The following is a 9,557-nucleotide window of genomic DNA, read 5'->3' as shown; positions in this document are numbered from 1 at the left end:
AAAGTTTTTTTTTTTTTTGGCCTTTTGTTAAAAGAAGATGAGCTCAAAGCAGCTGTACATTTCTTTGACAAAAGGTTAAGACAAAATTCAGAGACTTTTCTGTGTCATGAGTGTCATGACATGCTTTCCAGTTGCGTGTGGGGTGGAGCCGTTAGACGAGAAGTCACGTTCAACAAAGCGATGTTCTGAGGCATTTCTTGGATCATTCATCAGTGGGCCTTTTTCTATTATAATAATAATTGAACCTTTCATACTGTTTATCATTAAAACCCTACAAGCCTTTTAATGTCAAGGACACTATAAAAAAAATAATAAATAAAAATAAATAAATAAATAACATGGATATGAATCCTCAGATTAAAGAGTGATCTTATGGCTTCGAGGATCCGGGCAAGTGTTCCAAGATTATTTTAGCCTTAGGATCATTCTCTACTCCTTGAATTCTATCTAGGGGAATCCTATCCAATTTACATCAGGGCTTTCGTTTTTTGAATTAAAATAAGCATATGGAGTAATTTAGAGGAAACATTTATTTTTCTGGAGATAATGCCACTTGTGGTCTTGGAGCGTAACCACCTATTCTCAGATGTATATAATATATAATGCCTAACCTTTTTTAGGTTTAGGTCTATACCAATGATTTGATTCTTGTTAGGTATTAAATGGCTCACATGGTGAGGAATAATTATTCTAATATTAACATTGATTGGACATTTCACCAATCCTTTTGGAAATGAGCGTTTGTTACAATCAGGTTAATATTTCGTGAATTATTCACCGAAGTGGATTGTGGGAACATGGGGTGGTATTTGTTTTGCACTTATGGAAAGTATATATCTCTTTTATCATTCTTGATTTTTTTTTTCCCCTAAAGGTCAGTAAAGTATATTATATAAAAATAAAAAAAATAGCAGATTACAAAAGAGCCTTTAGATCTTTGTTCCATCTTCGGCATTGACTGTCAACAGAATAAAAAACCAAAACTATAAAAACAAAACAAATTACATAAAATGAAATCTTAGACTATACTGAGAATCCCAGTCTAGATCAAAAGTGAGTCTCTCTTAACTTGAAGTCGTCTAAAAAATAAAATAAAATTTTTCTTGTTAGTGTTGGAGACATTTTTAATTTGAGGAGGCTTTGTCGTCCGACTCCTCATTAATGATGTTAAGATCGGTTGACCAAGTCTCAGAATTTGAAAATAAAATAAAGACATAATGGAATCACTTTGTTTTAATAATATAAATAATATTGTTAAATCCGAGCCAAAGTAAAAGATTTTAGAAAATTCACATTTTTTTGAACCATTTTGGATGAAAGGAATTATATTCAAATAGTTCGGGCAATATAAAAACCAAAATACTTCTTTTTTCACTTCTCAAGATTGTTTTTTTATTTTTTTATTTTTTTATTTTTTTAGTTTTTTATTTTTTTATTTTTTTGGTGAAAACACTTTCAAGAGTTAGTCACCTAATTAGCTTAGCTTTAAGGTTGAAAAAAAAAAAAATCCCAAAAAATAAAATACTTTAAGTTTTTTGTTTGTGAGGGACAATTTTGCAGCCTTCTAAATGAAAGTGAACAGTTCTATCATGAATTATTTAAATAATGGGAGATGGTCATTTAATTCCGACATACCCCGATCTATGCAGTTGTGGGATCAATATATATAGGCGAACTAATTTAGCAAAACAAAAACAAACAAAAAAAAAACAAAACACTACCAATACATTTGGTTGATGCTTTTCTTAATGATGAGCCACATGATACAAATCAGATTGGACATTTTACTAAACCTTTGACAAAAAGGCGTTTGTCCCACCCATGTTAATAATTTTTTTGCTGAAGTGGAATGTGGGAGCATGGGGTAGTGTTGGCTTTGGACTTATGGAAAGTATATATCTTTTTTGTCTCTCCTAACTGTGTTCGTTCAAAAAATAAAATAAAATAAAATTTTCTTGTCTGTGTTGGAGATATTTTTATCTATGAGGGGGCTTTGATTTCCGACTCTTCATTAATGATGTTAGGATCGGTCGACTCATTCTCAGAACTTGAAAATAAAATAAGACATAATTAAATGATGGAATCACTTTGTATGAATAAAACAAATTATTTTGTTAAATTCAAGGAAGAGTAAAAGATTTTATAAAATTCACACTTTTTCGAAGCATTTTGTATGAACTGAATTATATTCGAATAGTTTGGGCAATATAAGAACTTAAGAATTCCTTTTTTCATTTTTCAAGCGGTTTTTTTTTTTTTTTGGGGAAAAACACTTTTCAAGAATTAGTCACCTAAATTACCTTGGTTTTAAAGTTGAAAAATAAAAATAACCGCAAAGGATAAAATACTTTAGGTTATTTGTTTGTGAGGGACAATTTTACAGCCCTCTAAATGAAAATGAACAATTCTATCATGAATTATTTAAACAATATGAGAGGGTGATCCGTTTGTTGCATGATGGTGATATTTACCAATGGGAGGGCAACATAGGAAAGGTATTACCAACCTTTTCCTTCAAAGAATGTGAGAAACCAACTTCAACATTGGCCCTATGCTTGGTGCATTTTGCTAGTTTATCGTATTTAAACAGCATGTTCAATCCTTTCTCATTTGTAATTTAGTGGACCAAGGCTTCCCACATCGATGGTAAAGGGAGGGTTTGGTATGACCTCCATAAGGAATCCCCTGTAGTATAGGGAGGCAGACAAGGACGGAAAATAATCATCTGTTTTTCTCATCCCTGTTTTTCCTTGTTTTGCTATCTGCAGAACTCGACACGTGGATAACTTTTAGACCAACGCACCGGATGTAATAATCCTCACCCAATCTTGACCGTTGGTCTCCTTATTGTCCACGTGTCGCGTTCTGCAGTAGCAAAACAAGAAAAAACATGGATGGGAAAAACAGAGGATTTTGATCCGACAAGGACAGCCCTGGTGGCTGTGATTTTCCTTTAATGAGTGGTGAAGGAAAACAAAAGCAAAGTAGAAAACAGTTGGAAATGTCGGATATATAAGCCAAAGATATTTCAAAGGGAATGTGGTCTCTACCATAGAGTGTGCCCCTACATTCCCCTACATTTAGACACACGAGGGTGCAAAATGACCATTGTGTGTCCCTCTTGTTCAATGCATTTATTTGCTCTCTCATTAGTGGGGGTACTGACCCAGGGGCCATGCCCCCATTTTCTCCATTTCAAATTTCAATTATTACTCACTTCCTCAGCTGCTTGGAAATATTTGGAATGGAGATCGTCGTTACACATTTTCTTCCCAACCTCTCTCACTCTCTCTTTCTCTTTTGCTGGATGTGTGCAAAAAAAATGTATAATCTTTTAAGGCATTAAATGTCTCCTCTTATATGGGTTACCGTTTAAGGCTATAAATGGATACCCTTATACGGGTCTTAGACTCTATTCTTTCGTGGAGATAAGTTTTTATCTTTTCTTCTTTACCAAAAAAAAAGAATTTATTATCACTCCCCTGCATTGGCCTATATTTAATAAAACTCCCTACATTTTACTTTTTTATTGATATTCATCTGTTTTTTTATTTTTACATCTCTTTCTCTCCTGCTCTTTTTAAATATTCAGATTACCCTCATTTTTTAATTGTAACCAATTACAATTTTTTCAAATTGATTAATTTAAAACATAGTTTGAACCAAACCAATTACAAGTTTTGTCCAATCCAATTATCAAGGATGTTGACTAGCTAATGTGTTCTTGAAGATATTATTATTTTTGTCTCATCCAATCATCAAGAATGTTGTTTATTTATTTATTATTATTATTTTTTTAATCTCATCCATCATTAAAAATTTAGCAATCTATTTTTTTTTTATCGGTGTTAGGTTGGTATCAGTCTCAACCAATCTAAGGATTAAAAAAAAAATTAAAAAAACATGTACTGCCCGATTGGAACATATGATACCGATATAGATATAGATCAGATACAAAATTATTATTTTTTGAATTTATAATATCCTTGATGATTGGATGAGACACAACTTGTTAGTGGTTTGATTCAAACCATGTTTTGAAGCAATCAATTTGAAAAAAAATGAAATAAGTTAGAAGTGAAAAAGAAAAGTAATCTAGGTATTTAAAAAGATAAGGACAAAAAGAGATATAAAAATAAAAAAAATAAGAGAGTATCAATAAAAAAGTAAAAGATAAGAGAATTTTAGGAAATATGAGCCAAATATAAAGGAGTTAGGAAATATGGGCCAAATATAGGGGAGTGATAGTAAATTGCCCACCACCCCAAAAAAAAAAGAAAATTGACACCCAAATTTTCAATGCTTTGAAATTTCATGAAAATTAACTTCATCTTCTCTTTTCATGACTTTTAAGTCTTCATGATATTAAAATTTTATGAACATAAAGGTCCATTTTCTCTACTCATGACCAGTGTTATCAATTCGGCCGAATAATTCGCGAATTATTCGGCCGAATCGAATTTTTCTGAATTTTATCAAAAATTATGACCGAATCCGAATTAAAAATAAAATTCGGTAAAATTCACGATTTTTTCAAAAGTGAATATAAAACGCTAATAATTTGGATCGAATCCGAATTAAACCGAATTATTCGGTTCACTTAAACAGTATTTAAAAAAAAAACAAAAACAAAAACAATAAAAAAAAAACCCAATAAGCTTTTTTGACCGCTTTTTTGACCGAATTCTTAAATTAATCAATCGAATTATTCCAAATAATTCTCCGTCTAAATAATTTCTGAATCCGAATTTGCTAATTATGCTCATGACTACCAAGTCTGGGTACAATGAACTTTGTTAAAAAAAGGTCAGGCCATAAAGAAAACATGTGAAACATGAAAAGCCATGTGAATGAAAGAAAAAAAAAAGTGGAAAACAGTTGGAAGTGTCGGATATATAAGCCATAGATATTTCAAAGGGAATGTGGTCCCTAACCAGAGACTGTGCCCCTACATTTAGACTTAGACACATGGCAGTTCAAAATGATCACTGCGTCCCTTCTGCTCAACGCATGTGCTCGCTCTCTCATTAGTGGAAGCATCGACCCAGGGCCCACGCCCCACGCCCCATTTTCTCCATTTCAAATTTTAATCATTAATCACTTCCTCAACTGTTTGGAAATATTTGGAATGCTGACCACCGTTACACATTTTCTTCCCAACCTCTCTCACTCTCTCTCTTGCCCAGATGTGTGCAAAAACAAATATATAATCTTTTCTAAGGCATTAAATGTTTCCTCTTACATGGGTTACCATTTAAGTATAAAAATGTATACCGTTATATGGGCCTTAGATGCTATTCTTTCCCTTACCAAAAAAAAATGCTATTCCTTCATGGAGATAAGTTTTTATCTTTTCTTCTTTTGTCAAAAAAAAAAAATTGACACCCAAGTCTTCGCCGCATTGAAATTTCATGAAAGTTAGCTTCATCTTCTCTTTTCATGACTTGTAAATGTTCATCATATTGAAATTTTACGAACATAAGCCCCATTTTCTCTTCTTATGATTCTTAAGTCTTGATTAAGGATGTGAATTTGTAATCGAAATTTTTTATTGAAATCGAACCTATCCGTATACATCGAAACTACAAAACCTTTTAGTAAATGGTGAGGTAATGGTTTCAAGTTTCAGGCCGATTAGCTAAACGGGTTGGGCCAGTTTTAATCGTGAAACCCATTGATTTCAAACCGAATTGAAACCGTTTAAACCGATCTGATTAATCCGTATAACAATTAAATAAAGCAGGGGCAGTAATCCGTATAAAATTAAATTAAGTGCCCATCCAGCTTTGGTATGATTTATTGCAATTCAGTTCAACTTTAGGCTTTAGATCATGAATTTGTAATCCATATATGTTACTATGTTATTATGTTCTCAGAAATGGGGTGTTTTGGCCGGAACCACCTGTCATTTTAATATTTTATGTTATAGAAGGCTGGATTCGGATGTTATATGATATTAATTTTATATGTTTGAGAATGACCATGTAAAGAAATAACACTAGATTATCAAACTAAAACAGACCATCGTCAATATAGAATCTCTTATTTGTGGTTGCTATATATTTTTGGATAAGCTTATGATCTTCAATTTTAGAGATGGTTGCAAGTTATAACAAATCGATTGTGAACCATTTTACAAACTGTATGGAATAAATCAAATCGAAATCAAAATCAAAACTGTTTAAAACTGTGAAACTGACACCGTTTAGAAACGGTGAAAATCAAAACCGTTTATTAAATGGTCACAGTTTCAGAAAGTGAAACCGTTTAATAAATAGTACGATTATAATTTTAGTCAAATAAATATAAACCCAATCAATCCGCACCATTTAAATCAAAATCGATTGACACCCTTAGTTTTGGCACAATGAAGTGATGAACTGAGATAAAAAGGTCGGGCCATAAAGAAAAATGTGAAACGTGAAAGGCAATGTGAGTCCAATCATTCGGGCCCATTAAAATAATATCGTTGACTGGTTGGTGGTGTCAGTCTTCAGTCTTTACCATTTCACAAGAAGGGTTCCTCCTCTCTTTTGGTTCCTTGCAGAAGGTAAGTGTTTCTATCATTTTGTTTCTTTTTCTGCGAAACTTCTGTTTGAACTCCCTTATGATTTCTGCAGATAATCACAGAAGATTTCAGAGATTAATTTCCACCGGAGGAGCTTAATACATTGCTGCTTCCACTCCAGTGCATGAACACAAGCTTGGACCATGTATGCAGGTTCAATTCCACATTCTTTCATATCCAATCCTGTATATTTTGAATTTAGCGAGAGAGAGAGAGAGAGAGAGAGAGAGAGAGTTCAAACCCTAGAAGTTTTTATTTGGGATCCACAAAATGTTTTTCTGGAGAGTTGTGGCTAAGTCTCTTCCAACTCAAGCTTTCTTTCAAGAGAGATGAGTTCCTTCTCCATCCTCTTGTTATTTTTGTTGGAATGCAGTGGAGAATATCCAATACATATTCTTCTAATGCCCCTTCTTTTCACAACTCTGGGGAGGGATCATATGTAAAGGTTGGCCTTCCAATTGAAAGATTAGACCTAGAGGTAGTGTGGAAACGGATTAAGAAATTTTTTAAAGGGAAATCCTATCTAGACTCCATTGGTAAGATTGCGTTTAGAGCTATCTATCATTTACCATATCTGGTTGAAACGGAATCTAAGGAATTAGGCTAGATGCTCTAGAATTATCCACTGAATATGGGAATCGAACTCATTTTGAGGTTAATTAGGGTAAGTTATGAGCCTTCCAAGAACCCTGTGATATTGATACTCCCCCCAACAGATTCATGTTTTCCTCTTAGGGTTTTCCTTTTCACTTGTGGTTAACGGTGCCAGTAGGACTAAGTATATGGTATTTTTGTATTAATATTTGGGAAAGGTTAATATGCGAAGCACAAACATAAAAGATATTTGTGCAAATTTTTGAATTTTTCATTGCTGTTTTAATGATTATACCAATTTATATCTCATATTTCTCACATATCTGAATTTATAAAGAATGTTCCATGCTTCGTTTCAGGGTTTTTTGAGGCCATAATATATTTTTTTTAAAAACCAAACAAGAGTTGGCTAGGAAGAACATTGCAGAATTATGGATGTGGATGAAGCGTTGGCATCTTCCATTGAAGCAAAGCTTCATCCTAAGCCTCCATTCTCCTCTCGAGCTTGTATCTTCAGAGTTCCCCACATATTCTCTCGACAAAGAGACGGTGCTTTTGCACCTAATATAGTATCAATTGGCCCCTTTCACCATGGTCATGAAAATCTTAAGAACATGGAAAAATACAAGCTATGGTATTTGCATGGCCTCCTCTCTCGTACCCCAACTCCACAGACAAGTTTAAAGATATTCACTAAAGCCATTCGGCAGTTGGAGGAACGTGCACGTGAGTGTTATGCAGAACAATTGATCAACCTTGACACAGATGAATTCGTGGAGATGATGTTAGTTGATGGTTGTTTCATCATAGAACTTTTCCGCAAGAAGGCAAATAGCATAGGAGGAGGACAAAGAGATGATCCCATATCAAGTACACCTTGGATGGACACTTACTTGCGAGTTGATTTGATGTTGCTTGAGAACCAAATCCCATGGTTTGTTCTTGAATATCTATTCAACCTTACTGTGTCTCCACTACAAAGTAGCCCTTCCCTAGCTGAGCTTGCACTTGGTTTCTTTAATACTTTGATGCCAATGACAGTTCCTGCCAAAGCAAGCTCTAGGCTTGAAACGAAGCATTTACTTGACCTTCTGCGGAACAGCATAATTTCAGTTACTACAGATATTGAGGTGAGTCAGGTGACACTGGAGAATGGGCATAGGGAACTGATTCCTAAAGTGACAGACCTTGTAGAGGCTGGAGTCAAATTCAGGAAGGGCAACCCTAAAGAAATACTGAATATAAGATTTGAAGATGGGGTGATGGAAATACCACCATTGTTAATTCGAGGAAGCACAGAATGTCTATTTAGGAGTCTCATTGCTTATGAACAGTGTTCTTCGCTAATGCCTAGCCAGATCACATCTTATGTTATGCTTTTGAACGTCTCATTAACTCATCAAAAGATGTGCAATTACTAAGGGACCAAGGTATATTAGAGAAGTGTTTGGGAACTGCAGAAGATGGGTCTCTTTTCTTTAGCAGGGTTTTGAAAGGTGTTATTCTCCGCAAGTTTTATTATGGGGGAATTTGCCAGAAAGTGAATGCTTATTATAGAACTAGCTATAGTGGCTACTGTTTTTGGTAAATGAAGAGTGACCACTTTAACAACCCAAGTGGACAATATATAATTTGCTTCATTGGGGCTATTGTACTGTTTGCTTATATTTGATTTAATCAGTTCGTCAAACTAGCTCCCTCTTTCCATTTTTTTTTTTTTTCCTTATCTATGATTTGATTATATAGCAGTGAGGCTCAACCAAGCAAGTATTTGAAGCTATTGCCTGAACTTTCCTACTATCTGGGTTCGTAGTGAAAGAAATAAAATCTTGAATGATATTTTTTGAAAAATACCACAACCTAAGAGGCTATTTGTTAACAAAAAGAGAAGTGACTAATTCCATTTCTTTGATTATGACCTTAGGTAGTAGAAAAGTTCTTACAACCCAAGTAGCAGCAAAATTATTTTCATACCATGTATGGGAATTGGGACTTGGGAGAGAGTAAGTGTTTGAGATTTAAAATGTAACCGCAAGCGTACAGATCAGTGTAGCTACGGGTCGAACACAGGGAGAGCAGCCACTTTATTTTTTTATTTCTTTTAATAATGCGAAAGTGAACCGATTAATGATTGTGATCTAATTCTAATTACTGTCCTAAACATATGTATCTAAAATAACGTCCTAACCATTCGTCATCTAAGAATTTAAAGATGCAAGCCACGCAATTAAAATTAAATAAATAAATAACTGAAAATAAACAACCCATGCAATTAAAAAATAAATAAATAAATAATGCTGAAATAAAAATAAAGTAAAAGAAAGGGGATAAAGCTAGAGAGCGACTCACAAGTAGGTTTCTCTACTTAGCCCAAGGGATGCATCATAATATGAGC

At 33.8% G+C, this 9,557-nt stretch overlaps 1 protein-coding gene across 3 annotated transcripts; it reads left to right on the top strand.

Annotated features, from left to right (window-relative positions):
• Positions 1-6,425: 6,425 nt before the first annotated feature.
• On the top strand, positions 6,426-8,852 carry LOC122066525 (UPF0481 protein At3g47200-like). 3 transcript variants are annotated; one of them, XM_042630348.1, is made up of 3 exons: positions 6,426-6,550; positions 6,621-6,713; positions 7,522-8,852. In XM_042630348.1, the coding sequence occupies exon 3, from the start codon at positions 7,594-7,596 to the stop codon at positions 8,581-8,583; it is 990 nt and encodes a 329-aa protein (XP_042486282.1). In that variant the 5' UTR covers positions 6,426-6,550; positions 6,621-6,713; positions 7,522-7,593; the 3' UTR covers positions 8,584-8,852. The 3 variants fall into 3 exon arrangements, with proteins under 3 accessions (XP_042486282.1, XP_042486281.1, XP_042486279.1); XM_042630347.1 differs by having other exon boundaries at positions 6,621-6,721; XM_042630345.1 differs by lacking the exon at positions 6,426-6,550 and having other exon boundaries at positions 6,559-6,721.
• Positions 8,853-9,557: the final 705 nt, after the last annotated feature.

This window comes from Macadamia integrifolia, unplaced genomic scaffold (assembly GCF_013358625.1).
Source record: "Macadamia integrifolia cultivar HAES 741 unplaced genomic scaffold, SCU_Mint_v3 scaffold2437, whole genome shotgun sequence".
NCBI classification, from domain to species: domain Eukaryota; kingdom Viridiplantae; phylum Streptophyta; class Magnoliopsida; order Proteales; family Proteaceae; genus Macadamia; species Macadamia integrifolia.
Note: the sequence above shows the minus strand (reverse complement) of the source record. Positions and strands in the feature narration are given on the sequence as shown.

Coding starts and splice junctions, on each gene's coding strand:
- LOC122066525 (XM_042630348.1), top strand. CDS start 7,594: ATGGATGTGGATGAAGCGTTGGCATCTTCCATTGAAGCAAAGCTTCAT.